The following is a 16653-nucleotide window of genomic DNA, read 5'->3' as shown; positions in this document are numbered from 1 at the left end:
TGGCCCTTGAACTTGGGAACTTTGTTCTCGGCCCCACCAACTCCTTACTTTATATTATGAAAACTTTTCACATACATAGAAAAGTGGAGAGAATATACGTATACAATGACTACCCAGATGCCATCACCTAGACTTAATCATTGTATTTCCCTCATTAAAATTTTTTTTGGAAAGATATGATATTATTACCCCTAAGTTTTAGTAGGCATCTACAAAAATAGGAAGATAATTAAACCATATTTTCTATGTTTTCCTAGATAACCATAACCCCATTATCACCCATAACAAAACGAACAATAATTCAGAGGGCCATTTTGAATCTCCTCTCTAAATAAGCGATGAGTGGCGGAGAATGCCTCAAAGGGATATTTGTAGGACTAAGTTTTATTTCTGCCACTCACTGACTGGTTTAAACTAGGCTAGTGGCCTAACCTCTTAACCTTAGGCAGGAAAGAGTTAACAACCGTTACATGCAAATCCCTGTGATAAGAGGTCTCAAAGAGGAAGAGGCTGGTGGTCCCTGCTTTTAGGGAATTTAATATTTAGGCCAGAGGACACTGACCTATAGACTTTGAGCCAGAACCTGCCCCAAGAAGTGTGTAGTGTTTGGCCTTACAGTATTAAAAAATATTGAATTAATTGCCAACGTTTAAGAATTATGTGATTCCACTTATTAATGTAGATTCCTGGTCTCATTTGAAAATCCCAAAGATAGGTTGACGTCAGTCCTGCATTGTCTTGTGAACAGGTAACCAGTGACCACTCCTTGGTCAAGACAGGAGGTCCCCAGTTCCCCACAGTCTCTACCTGATCCCGTCACTCATGGGTGTTTGCTCTTGGTCCCTTAGTCATGAGAGTTCAGGACCTCTGGTTTAGTGAATGTCTCAGTTTGTATTTTCCCAGACCCTGAGACAAAGATGCCAGTGAAAATGGTTCTTTGGGAAGTGATTCTGGGAAACACCAGCAGGGAGCATGGAGGGGGGACAGGGAAGGGAGGGTGGCAATACGGGATGTGGATCAAACAAGCAACCACTGTAGAAACTGCAGCATCTTCCCCTTGGACCTCGGAAACCCACCCAGTGACAGGGTGGAACTTTACCCAAGCCCCGTGATTCTGGGAAACAGCCAAGGTTAAGACTTTCCCCCGCCCTTGTGCATTCTGGAAAACCACTTACTGTAAGAACCCTCTTCCCCACAGGACTTGATAAGACTCACAGCTGCTGCCTTGTTTACCTATGACAAAACCAGACACAGACCCTCCAGATTCCTTTTCTTGGTCGCATAAACGATTAGCTAAACTGCTCATCCTCAATCAGAATAAAACGCATCCCAACTAAACTTTAGTTAATATTCTCCCCTTCTTTCAAGCCCCTGAACTTTTTTTTTTAACTTTTTATTTTGTATTGGAGTATAGCCAATTAACAATGTTGTGACAGTTTCAGGCGCACAGCAAAGGGACCCAGCCATACATATGCATGTCTCCATTCTCCCCCAGACTCCCCTCCCATCCAGGCTGCCACATAACATTGAACAGAGTTCCCTGTGCTGTACAGAAGGTCCCTGCTGGTTGCCCTTTTTAGATATAGCAGTGTGTACATGTCAACCCCAAGCTCCCTAACTATCCCTTTCCTCCACCCTTCCATCCCTGTAACCATAAGTTCATTCTATAAGTCTGTGAGTCCGTTTCTGTTTTGTAAATACGTTCATTTGTATCATTTCTTTTTAGATTCTGCATATAAGTGATATCATATTATATTTCTCAAGCCCCTGAACTTTGACCTACCCTCTGCCTGGGCCAGCATATAGCCTCTCCTTAGGGGTCCCTACCGAAAATAGGCTGGTCTCAGGGCAGAACATTCTCTGATGCCCTATCTGATCTCACCAGCCTTCCATCCCACTGCCTCACGTGGGGTTCTTCTAGCCTTATTTACTCCTCTGTAAAAGAAAACCCTTTCGCCCAACCCTTGAGAGGCTTGCAGGCCTATAGACACAGTGTTTTCTCTATTGCAAATTGGCCCTTTCCCTTTTGCAATAATCCTTTGAATACAGTCTTTGAAGAGAGATGTTGTTTTTTTACTTGGCGGGATCTGGTTATTATCCACTAGTTCCCATCAATCACTGGTAGGGGGCTGCTCCTGGACTTCTGGATGACCGTGGATTCATGGGCTGGTGGCTCTGGGGGCCAGAGCACACCGTCAGGCAAAGAACCACAGGGGCTGCTGGGGTGTAGGGATGTGGTGTGGGCAGTGGCAGGTTTCCTTTCGCGTGTGGCTCAGGAAGCTGCAGCGGGTAAGATGAGCCATATCTAAGGCTGCCCACCGTGGTGGAATGTGGGGTGCGTTAAGGGGGCCAAAGCAAAAAGTCCCACCGGTGCTAAAAAGTGTCATTTCTATCAGTGCAAGTCAGGGGGTTCTTCAAGGAGTGTGCGACACCGGGCTGGCCCAAGCTCCTGGGAGGTGCCCAGCCCTCTTCAGGGCTGCATGGTGGCCACAAGTGTCCTGCTCAGAGCTCCTGCAAGGAAGACTGCTGGGGGCACTTTGCTGCCTGGTGGCCTCCAGCTGTAGCGGCTGTGGATCTGCTGTGGTTTCCACATCCAGGCTGTGCTCCCCTGGGGCTGCTCTCAGTCGATGACTGAGCCTGGTGTGGGTGCTGCCCAACGGGGGACCCCTTTGTCAGGCAGCCTTTGCTGGGGGGTGCCCGTTGGCATGGTCGAGACTTTCTCAAGCTGCTTTGAGGCCCTTGCTTCCCAGTCCTCCTTCCTTCCCTCCCTCCCTTTGCAGGGGTCAGGCCTGCATCTTGGTCTGAAAGCCTTCCCTGCCTACTTCTGCTGCTTCCCCTCTATCCTTCCCGGGCTCTTCCCCAGTGAATCTCTTGAATGTCCAATCCCATCTCAGAAGGCTGGACCTGACTCAGACTACATACAAGAGCAGAGATGGGGCCGGGCGAGGGGAAGGCCATCCAGGTTGGTATTAACTGTGCAAACCACAGTTAAGCAGAAGAAGTCTGGGGGCAGGGTGCATGTTCAGTTTCCCTGGAGCAGAGGATATAGGGAAGGAAGGTTGTTAGTGTCAGGTCATGGGGTCTTCAGTGTGGTTTAGGCTCGTTTCAGAGGGCACTAGGGAACCACTGAAGGTTTCTGAGTGACAGTGAGCTCTTCACTGAGCTACGCAGTAGGAAGAAAGATTCAGTGCTGATGCCAATTTTAAGAGTCCAGGTGAGATACTCTGGGAGGGAACAGCTGGTGAAATCAAGAGTAGTCAGGGAGGTAGGGCTGCCAGGCCTTGGTGGGCTTGGGGGGAAGGGAGGAAGGTATCAGAAGTGACTCTCCAGCTCTGACCCAGGTGCCTGGGAGGCTGGTGGTGTCATGAGTGAAACGATCGGGCTTGCGGGGCAGCTTGCAGGGGTGCTCAGGTTTCTCTTGAGGGATATGAGAAAGAGAGAGCTGGGGCACCTCCCAGGAGCTTGGAAAGGCCTGGTCTAAGATGAAACACCTGGGCTCTTGTGCCAGACTGCCTGGGATCGAATCCCAACTCAAGTATTTAGTGGCTCTGTGACCCTGAGCAAGGTATTCTACCTCACTGTGCTTCAGTTTTCTCATCTCTAAACTGGGTATAAAAATTACACCGATCTCAAAAAGTGCAATGAGGATTAAACCAGAGGGAAAGCAGGGAGTACACAGAACAGGGTTGGGGATGCTGCCTGCGGGGATGGGCTGAGTGCTACGATTCCACCCCTGAGAGTCCCTGACTGAGCAGTTGCATAGAGATTGGAGGGTCCATCCTGGAAAGTATGTGTCTGCAAAGCCAGTGGGGGTCTCCCTCAGAGGGCAGGGTTTTCAGAAACAAAATTCAGCGAGGTCCCAGAAAATAGCTTTGTATTTTTCCTCCAGAGTAGAAGGTCATCATAATTCATGTACAGGACATAGGTCCTTCGACTTATTTTTTATCAAATTTACATGGAGTATTCAGTGTGAATGTTCTCAATGTTTTACAAGCATTAACTCATTTCACTCTAAAATAGGTCTAGGAGGTAGGCACCATTACCTTAGACCATTTTACAGGTCAGAAAACTGAGGCAGAAGTAGGTTAAGAAACTTGACCTTGTGCTAGTCAAGCTTTTCTCATCTCTGCTGGGCATCTTCCGTTTGTCCTTCTACATCCTTATTCCACATTTTTCCTTGCCATGGAAGGCTGCCCTGTATGCACCAGATCTGTGGGCTCCCTGAGCCCTGGTTTCTAATTGGGGTGAGCCAATGGGAGGACCGGGTGAGGGACCAGAGGGAGGGCGGAGCGAAGTCAGGGTATTGCTCCCAAGGCTCCTCCCTCACTGTTACAAGTTGGCTACTTCCTTCTGGGAGCTGGAAGTGCTATCAGGCAGCCCTCTCTACACAGCGGCTCTGGGAACCAATCCTTCCCCTGGTCCCTTCAGGCCAGTGGGAGGTAAGGGCTCCCCACGCTTGCCAGCCCCAGGGTTCTGTACAAGCCCTTCTTGGTTTCCATCTACCTGCTCACACCTTTGCCAAAAGGCCCTCATCAAATGCTCCTCTATTACCTGATCTGCGTGTGAGCCTTGTCTGTTCCTGCCCAGAACCTGCCTGACCCACCATCCCCCCTCATCCCTGTGTGTTCTCAGCTGCCCATTGGGTGCAGCTGGTCCCATTCCCTGTGAAAGGGCAAACAGCTGCCTGCCTGTGGGGTGATATGGGGAGGTCTGAGACGCTCTCTTCCCCAAAAGCCCATCTTGTTTTATCATTTTATGCAAAATTCCCGCATGTAGTCTTTAATTTTTTTTTTTTTTTTTTTTTGGTCAAATGCATTGCGTGTGCAGAAGGCTTCTGCTAACGTTTTGGTTGCATGTGAAGGACTGTGATGGAAACCCCGGGCTACAGAATTTCCAAACTGACTCCAGTGTGGCTGAGGAGGGCAGAGTGAAGAGGTGAGGAAAGGGCTTTGCGGGGGTGGCAAAAAGAAATGGGGCAGAAGGAGTCTTATTGTTCTGTAATATAGAATTACATCCAGAAGCACGTGGAGCTATTTTTATTCAGCAAGCTTTCCCCTTGCTGAACAGACACTTTCAATTTTGTTTGGTCCACGTCCAGTGTACTTGAGCTAGCATTTTCGAGCAGACGAGTAGCAGCGTGTACCAAAGGGTTACGAAAGATTCACATGGCGGGGAGTGAGACGGGGGAGGCATAATGTCGAGAAAGTTCCCATTCTCTTCCTTCCTCCCCCCCGTCCTTCTGCTGGAAAACTGACATCACCATTTTTTGATTTTTCTGGGGACACTGGGTGAGAGTTGGGAGAAGAGATGCCCTGAGGCTAGAGGCCCGAGTGTGGACGGATCCCGAGCTAGGGGCAGGGCGCCCCACCCACGTGCTATGGATGCTGCGTGGCTGGCATGGCAGATACAGCAGGGCTGCTGGGCTCCATCTGGTGCAGGAGGAATGGGGCGGCTGCTCTCTCTTGCTTGGTGTATATTCAGCGAGCAAGAAGTGTGCTGAGAAAATTGGACCCCGTAAGAGGAAAACGAAACATTTAAATGGATCCAAGGATGGCACGGCAAAGGCAGAAGGAATCTCCAAAACGCTAGATCAATATTTGGATGGAAAAGCAAAAAAACCAAAACAAAACAAAAAAACCTTTCCTTACCAACTTCGAACAGTTTGGTGGCATTAAACTCTTCACTTCCCGCAAGCAGACTCACTTCGGTGGCAGCTGTCCTGAAGGTGTCTTCGATACCTAAACACAGACAGGAGCTCATTTTCCCTAGTTAAATGGAAAAAGTCAGCCCTCCACCCCACCCCACCCCCGCCCCACTGGCAAATAAAAAAAAACAAATACACTTGAATAAAGCCTTTTTTGTATTCATTACTACTCATGGGCAGAAACTTGCCAACAGAGGAAACAGTAAAAAGTAGGTATAGAGCGTAAAATATATTAAAACTCCAGATACCATTTGCAGCATGAAATCCGATCCCAAAGTGCCTGAATGTGCCTAAGGACCTCATTCCTTGGGCCTGGGAGTGGGATTTGGGGCGGTGCGGGATACGCGTCAGGATGGCTGTCTATCTAGAGGTGTCAGGATGGCAAACTAAACTAGAGGCTGTAGAGTGTAGTGGTTAACAACTTGTCTCGTGGTCAACACAAGTCTTAAGGCCTGACTCACTGGGTCCAAATCATCACTAGCTGTGTGACCTTGGGCAAGCCCCGGAACATCTGTGTGACTCAGTTTTCACATCCGTAAATGGGGAGGACCAATGACCCACCTCATAGTGCTGAGTGAATGAAATGAGTTATGTGTAAAGAAAGCACATAGAGTACCAAGTGGTACGTGTTGGCTGACATTTTCCCCTTGAACATGTGTCTAGTTCATTTTGAGGATACAGCAGTCCGTAGCTAAAGACCAGATCTCTCATATGCTGGGACTTTTAGCATTGCTGATGATGTTTCAAAAAGAATAAGCTGGGGGAGCGATGAATTGGGATTAGCAAATGCAGACTATTATATATAGAATGGATAAACAGCAAGGTCTTACTGTGTAGCACAGGGAACTCTATTCAATATCCTGTGACAAACCATAATGGAAAAGAATATGAAAAAGAATGTATGTATATGTATAACTGAGTCACTTTGCTGTACAGCAGAAGTTAACACAACATTGTAAATCAACTATACTTGAATGAAATAAATTTTTTTAAAAAACCCAAATTCAACGTTGAAAAAAACAAAGAATAACCTGGGCTTGTTATTACCTGCTCTGAGCAACTGAACCTAGCTTGCCTCAAACTTCCTGGCTCTCTCCCTTCCTCAAATGACCACCCCCACCCAGGCTTCCTTTGCAAACAGGAATCGCCTGCAGATGGGGGCCAGTCAGGAGAGAGAGAAGCAGTGGAACGTGCTATTTGTTGGAGAACCTTGACTGTCTTGCTAAGCATGGGTTGGTTTCCTTTAAGGGGCTCTCTCTGGTTTTATGTGAGGCCCCTAGAACTTGTGTGGTCAGCCTAAGGGACAAACTTTTACAGTGTAATCACTGCCAGGCCAGGGAGACGGCCTGTCCCATGAGTTTTTCCAGTAGAGCTGAGAATCAAGACACCAAAAAAGGAAAGAGATCCTGCAAAAGGAGATCCTTCATGTTCAAGGGAGCCCTGAAAAGCTGGAAGAGTCAAGAACAGAAAGGCAGAAAGGATGGGAGGAGGGCAAGTTCAGATGAGAAGAAAATGTATGAACAGGGCTGCTGGCCACGCTGCTCTCAGTAGTGAGAGAAGACGAGAAGGAAACATTCAAAATGGCGGCAGGGAAGATACCTGCTATCGAGATATCTAGGTCTATTGCTTTAGGTCTGGGTGCCAGCTCTGGGAGAGAAAGCAGCAAGCAAGCCCGCTCAAGCCCTGACATTAAATGCTGTCTGTATTCACGTGTGGCTGAGCCCCATACCCTTCCCATTGACAGAGGTGTAAGAGTCTAATGGTTAAGAACATGGATTCTGGAATCAGACTGCCTGGATTCAAATCTCAGCTGGACCACTTGCTGCCTGTGTGACTAGGCAAGTTAGCCTGTGTGTCCCAGTTTCCACAGCTGCCAAATGAGTACCATCATCAATACCTAGTTCATGAGGTTATTGTGAGGATTAGATGAAGTCACACACGCAAAGACCTTAGAAATTTGCTTGCTACTTAGATACTCAAAAGGTCCTACTCTTCATGAACCTCGTTATCATCTTTTTCCCATCTTCATCTTCCCAATCTTCATCTTTATCTTCACTTTCTTTGGTTTCATCTTATCTTCATCATCATCTTCTTCTTCTCCTCCTCCTTCTCTTCATTTCTTCCTGCCTTCCTCCTCTTCTCCCTTCTCATAATATTATTATTTATTGATTTCTACCCATCCAAATCCCATTCCACCAGACTTCTAACTCAGCTTCATTATGATGAACACGGGAAAGATCAGGACAAGCATCTTGATGGTTGTTCCGCTTTTGGAAATCCACCTGCATGGCTGACGGGGGCTAGAAATGCCTCTTCTCATACCATCAGCCCTGTTTTCTGCACACACCCCTTTGCTATCACACACATCGCCAATCTGATCCTCTCTCTCTGCAGAAATCCCTTTGCTCTTCCACTTTTTTGTTCTAAATCTCAGCCTGAGAGATTTAGAACAGAGTTTCTAGGGGTAGAAAAAGGAAGTCTGGGGTGTGGGGTTCAAACGTTCTGCCTCTGAAATTTCTTTCGGAGGAAGCCATCGGGAGCGTGTGATTTCTTGGATGAGCCCGAGATAGTATTTTAGGCTGGTTTTCTACCTGACCACGGGGAACACATGGTAGATGGAAAACTAGACACCAAGGAGTTGGTAAACTTTTATGTAAAGGGTCAGAAAGTAATTATTTTAGGCTTTGTGGTTCACATATGGTCTTTTGTTATTGAAGTATAGTTGATTCACAATGTTGTGTTAATTTCAGATGTGTAGCAAAGTGATTCAGATATATATATACAGGTATATATATATATATAATTTTCCATTATAGGTTATTACAAGATATTGGATATAATTCCCTGTGCTATACAGTAGGTCCTTGTTGTTTATCTATTTATATATAGTAGTTTGTATCTGTTAATGCCAAATTCCTAATGTATCCCTCCCTGTTGGTAACTGTAAGTTTGCTTTCTATGTCTCTGAGTCTATTTTTGTTTTGTAAATAAGTTCATTTCACATACGGTCTTGGTTGCATATTCTTCCCCTCTTCTCTCTCTTCTTCCTCTTCTTCCTTCTTCATAACCCTTTAAAAATGTGTGGGCCATACTGACGTGGGCCGTGGTTTGATAACTACTGCTATAGACACAATTATTTTTCACCCCAATATGGCCTCTCACCAAGTTTGTAATTAGTTACGTTTTCAAAACACTGACAATGCAGTTTAAAGTGATACTTAACTGCCAAGTTGCCCCAATTTGCTCCCTCTGGAGCCTTCAGCAACTCTCAGGCTAACACATGGTTTTTCTGTAGACGGCCATTAAGCCTCTGGTCCTGGCTTCCTTATTAGACCATGAACACCTGTCTTCATGTGTCTCTTCAAGGTACGACCCACCCCACATCAAAGGCTCAAATTAACCAGAATCCCTCCTTTAAATTAAGTACATGGTGGCATTGTCTTCTAAGTCACAGTTACTGCAATTGTGTAGAAGGCTCAGAAAATCCATCTTTTCATCCACTAAGCTCATTACTCGTCTCTTGTCCCAGTCCAGTCAGAATTCTTAGGAAAATAGTTGCCCTGTAGGAAGTCAATTTCTATAAGTTTTTAAATATAAACTAAAAGCTTCCCCAGACTCACAGATATAGAGAACAAATTAGTGGTTACCAGTGCCGTGGCGGGCAATATAGGGGTTGAGGGGTGGTAGGTACAAACTATTGGGTATAAGCTAAGCTACAGGGATATATTGTATACAACATGCGGAATATAGCTAATATTTTGTAATAACTGTAAATGGAGTGTAACCCTTAAAAATTGTATTAAAAGATAAAACAATAAAATAAAAAAAAAGCTGCCCTTTAATGTGGAGCCACACCCCTGCGTAAACCCACCTGGGCAGTTTGGACGGTCACACGTCCTAGATTCGGTTGCAGTGCACGCATAGCCACAAGACCTGGTCCGTTTCTGGTTGCCGTTCCCACAGGTGACGCTGCAAACAGACCAGAGACTCCAGTCTCCCTCACCGTCTGTGGAATCTGGAACGGAACCAGGGAGGTGGTCACCAGCCTTCGCCAAAGAGTCCCCAAATCTCCCCCATTGAACTGCCAGCCAACTGTCCATTTCTGACGTTCCCACTGTTAGAGGGGGCCAGATGCCAGCTGGAGTCAAAAGCCTATGGCTCCAGGGTTCATTTTAAGGATTAGCTTAGTAATGGCAGGGACTCTGTCTGAGGTTTTGGGCACATGGCCAGGGCCTGCCCCCTAGAAGGTACCCAGTAAGTGCTTGTTGAGAATGTGTACATTCACAGAATATGGAGCCATGGAATAATATGGTAGGGATTTTCCAAAATGACCACCATCAGTTCCTTCACACACAAAGAGGAGTCACATGAAGGGCCCCCAAAACACTACACATGGGAATGAAGCCTTCTTGGACCTTCCAGGCACTTCTCGGTGGACAGCTGATGCCATTGGCAGTAGAAGAGATGCCCAGTGGGGCCCCACCTGAACTCGTAAGCCACAGAATCATGAGAAATAATACACTGCTGATGTTTTAGTCACCAAATTTTGGAATGGTTTGTTATGCAGCAGTAGATAACTGACACACAGTGGTAAAGCTAGAAATGGTCCTTGAGGTCATCGCTCAACATCCATTCAACAAATACTGAGCCCCTATTATGTGCCAGGCACAAATCAGGGTATGTGAGATATATCATTAAATAAAGCTTTCAAAGATCTCTGCCCTGTGGTACTAATATTTTTGTGAGAAGATTCAGACAATAATCAATAAACACAAAAAAATGAGTAAATTATACAATATATCAGAAATCGATGAGTGGTATGGAAAAAGGAGAAGTGGGCCAGACTAGGGGGGCCTGGGAATGTGAGAGCCATGAGAGAGGTTGGTATGTTATCTAGACTAACTTCCTCTTTTTAAAAGTAAGGAAACTAAGTCCTGGAGTGCTTGGGTGACCCATTCAAGGTCATAAGGGTAAGAGGAAGGAAAGCTTGGGCCCTGGTGCTAAATCCTTGATCTCTAAAGCTTGACCTTTTCTGCAGCAACTCCCCTCTGAACTACTTTTTCCCGCTTTATCCAAATCTTCCTCCAGATTTGGGGCCTCTGCCAGGGCCAAGCACAGAGCCCCAGACATGTGCATCGCAGGGAAGGGGTCCGCTCTGCTCAGAACAGGTCGCGGTGATCGTTATTACTTAGGTCTGGCAAGAATGCAGTCCACACATGTTTCTACCTGAAACTTGGGCCCCGTGCCAGGCTCCCAGGCCATCGTTTACAGGGTGATCACTCTGAACGCTGCTCAGGCAAACCCAGGGCCGCTAAGTCTCAGCCCATCATGCAAAGTTGGTGGGGGGACTCCTGGTCCTCTTTCCTAACCCAGAGCCAAGAGTCTGCTCACACCTCATCTGCTCCCAGGGGCCCCATCCGTTTCTCCCCACTTCCCAAAAGGGAGTTTTCCAAACTTTGATTTCTTTCTAAGACATGGTTTTCCAACCACAGGGACAAGCAGATATTTGAAACTACTGCCTCGTGTGAGAGAGGTGGGCCTGCTTGCCCCCATCAGCCGCCTCCGTCTCTCCCATCTCCTCCTGGGCATCAACGTAGTGGAACTGGACAGACCGCTGAGGAGGGGGCCGTGGCTACTCCCTCCCAGACCTCTTGGTAAACTCTCCGAGAACACGAGGGATGTGCCTGGAACAATCACAGGATAGCACTCCTGTCAGCCGGTGTATCCATGTGTAGCGGGTTATACACACATGTGAACACACTCAGAGCCTCCTGTATGAATCACCCGTACCAGATTTTGTCAAAGGGAACAACCACCACACCAAAAAGTCACCAGTAAAGATGGTACTGTTCTTAGACTCATAAGAAGGGGGCAGTGGGTCAGTCGGAAAAAGCTGATTAAATCACACAGGTAGAGTCCCTGTCACCTGTGGGGTGGGTACTGGCCTAAGACATGATCCAATGATGCCAAGAGGTGTCCTGCTTGGCTCAGTAGAAGCAACGGGACCTCAACTATCTAGAAATTTCTGGCGACCTTTCCCCCCGGTGCAATAATTTTGGGAAATATCGTCCCTGAACTTTGAGATTTTAGCATTAAACATACCATTTTGGAATCTCTGCCGGAGGTAATATCTTGTTTTGGTTTCTTGGATCTGAATTACTGAATGCTAATACTGTGTCTGATGATGTGAAAAATGACTTCCATAATTCTTCTCCCTGTATCCACCCCCTTGGTTACTACCTTTTCACACCAGCCCCAGTCTGGGCCACGTGACTTGCTCTGGCCAATGAGAAAATAGCAAGTATAATGCAAACAGAGGCTAGAAAAGTGCTTGTGCATTAGGGCTTGCCTTCTCACTGTAGAGAAGTCTTCCACCACCACATGAAGAGCCTGGACTAGCATCCTGGAGGGTGAGGGACCAGAAGGAGAGAGGCCCAGATATCATCCCAGCACCCCCCGCTGTCCAGCTGGGACCCCAGCATTGTGAATGAAGCCATGCTAAACCGTGCAGCCCCAGCCAAGCCAGCCCTGGGCAGAACAACAGTCCAGACAATCTTCAGACTCTTGAGAGAGAAGGCATTTGTTCTTTTAAGCCACTAAGCTTTAGGGGCGGTTTCTAAAGCAGCAAAAGCTAACTGTCACAAATACACTATAACAACCCTCCTTATGCTATGCTCTCTGGATGGCTAGCAGACCCTGGAACCATGACAGATTTATTACTTCACTAAGTGGCTGCCTCCATGTCTTTATTTTATTTATTTATTAATTTTTTTTCTTTTTAAAGATCCAAATCACATTTAATGAGATTAAAAACTACTAAACCTGAGGTTTATTTATTTATTTTTTAATGGATAGGATTAATGGCAGATTCAACACGGCAAAAAAAAAAAAAAAAAAAAAGATTGGTAAACTTGAAGACATAACGATAGAAACTATCCAAAATGAAACAGGGAGAAAAAGATGGATTAAAATGAACAGAGCATTGATGAATTGTGGAACAACCTAAATCATCCAAATACACATGTAATTATAGTCCCCAAAGTGGGAGGGCAGGGGTGGAAGTGGGGGTAATAGAAAAAATATTTGAAGAAATAATGGCCCCAAATTTCCCAAACATAATGTAAACTGTAGACCCACAGATCCAAAAATGCAACAAACCCCTAGCACAAGAAACATGGAAAAGAGCACACCAAGGCCATGTCTTTATTTTAAATGCTCACAAAGTCATTTATTTTCCAAACATTTTAAAATACTGCTCCCCCAAAGTTAGGCACAGAACATGTATACAGCCACGTGGCTGATCATTTCTATTGGGCTAGCAACGAAGTGAAACAACCTCTTGGGGAAAAGTGGGCACGTCAGCCCTTTCTCTGGAAGTGTCTGTGGCATACAGCCCCCGACAAACACCCCATCCAAGCCCCTTCTCGTGGGGATTTCTATTTGTTTAATGTGTTTGCGGGAGAGAAAGGGAATTTCTGACTGGGGGACAAAGCTTTGAGGGCAGTATTCCTTTCTGCTATAATAAAATAAGCTTGTTCTCATTGGCTCACCTACCAGGGCATCACTCAGAGCAGAAGATGAACTTGAGCAGCAATAGTTACAAAGATGACAACAAAGACAGCAGAAAACAGTCCCTGTGAACATTTCTGTGGTGCTTAGACAGCCCCTATCTGTGACATCAAAGAGCTTGGTGAGGGCAGAGAACAATCCACAGGGCAGTGGGCTGAGGGCTGGGTTACAGGGATGTTGTTTGAAATTTTAAAGTGGTCATTATATACTTTCAGGGCACTAGAGTTCTGTGGGCCAGTTATAGTGTTTGGGCAACTGAAGTGACTTGGGTCTTGGCTCGGCCATTGGAAAGCCTCTACCCTAATCCTAGATGATAGTGGCTGCCAGTTATTGAGGGCCTGTCCATAACCAGCTCCTCTGTCAACACACCCTGATTGAACTCCTATAACAATCCTGCAAGGTAGGTAGAAACACTCTCCATTTATGGATAAGGAAACTGAGGCTCAGAGAGGTTAAGGTACTTGATTAAGGTCACACAGCTCAAACTTGGCAGAGCTGGGAGTAGATCTGAGATCTGCCCACTCTGGCCATATCCTGTTCTATATCCTGATATTCCAGCAACTTTGATTCCGGCCCCAGCAGCCCTTCCTTAAGATACTCACTTATGTGGCCATAATTTAACGTTACAAAGAAAAACCCTTGCAAAAAATCACTGTGGGATCTATTAAAATAAGACCATGACCCGTCAGAGAATTGCAAAGGACTGAGTCCCAGCCCACACTAAGCTGTGTCCATCTGATTTCATTATGCAGGTTCTTCAGAGCAATCTGGGGAATGGTATACTACTATTTGAAAGAAAAATATTTATTTGGACTCTTTCTTTGCCCTGGTGATACCTTAAGTATCTCAAACACATACAGTCCAAAGTTGAGCAGACTCAATCACAAATTCGGTCTATCTTCTGTTGTGTATTTTATAATTTATTCTACAGATGCTGTTATGTTCTACTTATTCATCTAGGATTTTTTGAAATACTCTTTGGCCACAGACATTTACATTCTTATTAAAAATCCTACCTTCAAATATTTGAGATAGACATCTTCCACTAAGGCCAGTTCCTGTGGCAATTGTAGCTGGTCTCAGACGAGGCAGCAAGTCCTCAGGTTCAGTGACGCGTCCTGCTTTGCCACTGCATGGACCTCACCTTCCTGGGCTGTATATTCTCTCCTTGTATCCTCCACAGCACCCAACACAAGGATAAATACTTAGAAATTGCTCTATACTTTCTTGTTGATTGAAATAAAAGAGGACTTAGCTCATCTGATGCTGTAAAGAATTCTGGAAATCACATGTTCCCTGTGAGTCGGACTGACAAGCAGTAATTATTCATCCATGTTGCAAATGCTACTGAGTTACTGTAGCGTGTAAGCTACACACCTATGGTCTCGCTTCTAAAAGTGTGGTCCGAGGGCCAGCAGTGTCAGCTTCACCAGGGCTCCCGGCCCTTTCTGGCATCTACGGCTTCAGAAGCTGCCTTTACCAAGAGCCCCAGGTGATTTGTGTGCACGTAAAAGTCTGAGAAGCACTGCTTTAGAGGTATGATAAGGGACAAGATTTTCTTTATAAAGTAGCAATCCTGATGTCTAGTCTAATGACGGTGACGTTACTAAAAGAGACTCTAAAATCATCAAAGATGGGAGTTTCCCCATGACTCAGGGATGCTGTAAGATCCAGATGCAGGGCACTCACTCCCCAGGTATTATAGATCTAGAAAGTTGGGGTGAAGGTGGCTCTGGTAGCCCCAGTAATTGCCCCAGCAGAAGCAAATTCTACCCTCAAGACTGAAATGGAGGGAGTATTCTTAATGTTCATACATTTGGCAGAATATATTCTGTAAAAGCTTTAGATGAAAAAGTTGTTTCTAAGTAGTGGTCTCCAAACTTTAGTAAGCAGGAGAATCACCTGGTGACCTTGGTTGAAAAAAGAAATAAACAAAGAAGCCTAGAAAGACCCCAGGTCTCACTCCTGCATATTCTGGTTCAGCAGAAGGACAGCAGTGACCCTTGACCTGGACTTCACATTGGAGCCACCCACAGAGCTTTAAAAAACACTGACGCTTGGGCTCCACCCCCAGAGATCCCAAGTTAATTGATCTAGAGAGAAGTCCAGCCATCGGGATTTTTAAAAAATTGCTTAGGTGTGTATGAGCAACCATACTAAGAAACACTGGTGCTTTGGACCCCACTGTTTCAGATCAGAGCCTGCTGGAGGGCTTGTTCAAACAGATTTTTGAGACCCACCCCAGAGAGTCTGATTCAGTAGGCCTGGAGTGGGGTCTGAACATTTGCATTTCTATCACGGTCTTGGGCGATGCTGATCAACTGGCTTGGGAAACACACCTGGAAAACCATTGGTATATAGGGAAGGGGCTGGGGCCCAGGATGGGTGTTAAATTTTAACAGGCAAAGGAGGGATTCTGAGGTCCAGGGTCTGAGCCCCAGTCAGAGAGACCTTGTTCCATGTGGCTTGGGCAGACAGGTTCAGCTTTAGTCCTGAGCCCAGGTTCAGTTCCACCCTGACCTTTTCCTCCCATTCCTATCTTCCAATCTAACTGTCCCATTTCTAAATACACTTTACTGTCCTAAAAGATGTGCTATTTATTTATTTTTCCAGAGAGGCAGAATAACACAGTAGTTAAGAGGACAGACTCTGGACCCAGACTGTCTGAGATGGATCCTAGGTCTTGACCCTTGAGTTCAAAGTTGTTTAACTTCTCCAGGCTTCAGTTTCCCCATCTGTAAAATGGGTCCCTGCCTCAGTGAGCTGATTAAATGAGCTAATCTGTGAGAGCTGCTATGAAGAGGAACTGTGAAAGGCAGGTGCTGTAGAAAGGTTGGCTACTGTTCCCAATCCTTTGTCTTGGAAAATAAATTGGACTTCTTCTGGGAAAGGAGAAGGTTTTACAAGCCTCCTGATTGGGTGGGGTCTGGGAGCTCTCTTTCTGCTCCCCTAGGATTTGATGTATATCTCTGCTGTGGCACCCTTTGCTCTATCAGTTAACTTTTCTCCTTTTGTCCATAGATAGGTGAGATGCTCTTTAGAGAAGGACTGTGTCTTAATCATTTCTGGATTCCCAGAACCTAGCACAGTGATGGGCGTAAGACGTGTTCAATGTCAGTTGAACAACTGAATGATGTGGCTGGGAAAAAAATGGTCTTACTCTTTTGGAAGTTGCCTAGGATCATCTATTAGCAGGTAGAAACAATTCTCCAATATACAACTGGTCTTTCTGCTGAAAAATGGGGGTAAGGGTGAGAATGCAAATGGTGCTAGACAAGTCATCCTCATAGAGTGTTCGTGTAAGTCTGCTGAGGCTGAACCACAAGAACATCACGATGGTGGATGCATTTGTAAGATATCAAATACTCTCATTATAACAC

At 45.9% G+C, this 16653-nt stretch overlaps 1 protein-coding gene across 1 annotated transcript in view; it reads right to left on the bottom strand.

The window, feature by feature from the left end:
- Positions 1-16653, bottom strand: part of ISM1 (isthmin 1) — an 89737-nt gene that overhangs the window by 2340 nt on the left and 70744 nt on the right. Inside the window, exons 4-5 of the mRNA XM_032607197.1 lie at positions 9576-9719; positions 5649-5738 (exon numbers count right to left, since the gene is read on the bottom strand). Coding sequence (XP_032463088.1) covers positions 5649-5738; positions 9576-9719 — 234 coding nt within the window. The remainder of the gene's footprint in view (positions 1-5648; positions 5739-9575; positions 9720-16653) is intronic.

Source organism: Phocoena sinus, chromosome 15, assembly GCF_008692025.1.
Source record: "Phocoena sinus isolate mPhoSin1 chromosome 15, mPhoSin1.pri, whole genome shotgun sequence".
Taxonomy (NCBI): domain Eukaryota; kingdom Metazoa; phylum Chordata; class Mammalia; order Artiodactyla; family Phocoenidae; genus Phocoena; species Phocoena sinus.
The sequence above is the reverse complement of the archived record's forward strand: the minus strand, read 5'-3'. Positions and strand labels throughout refer to the sequence as shown.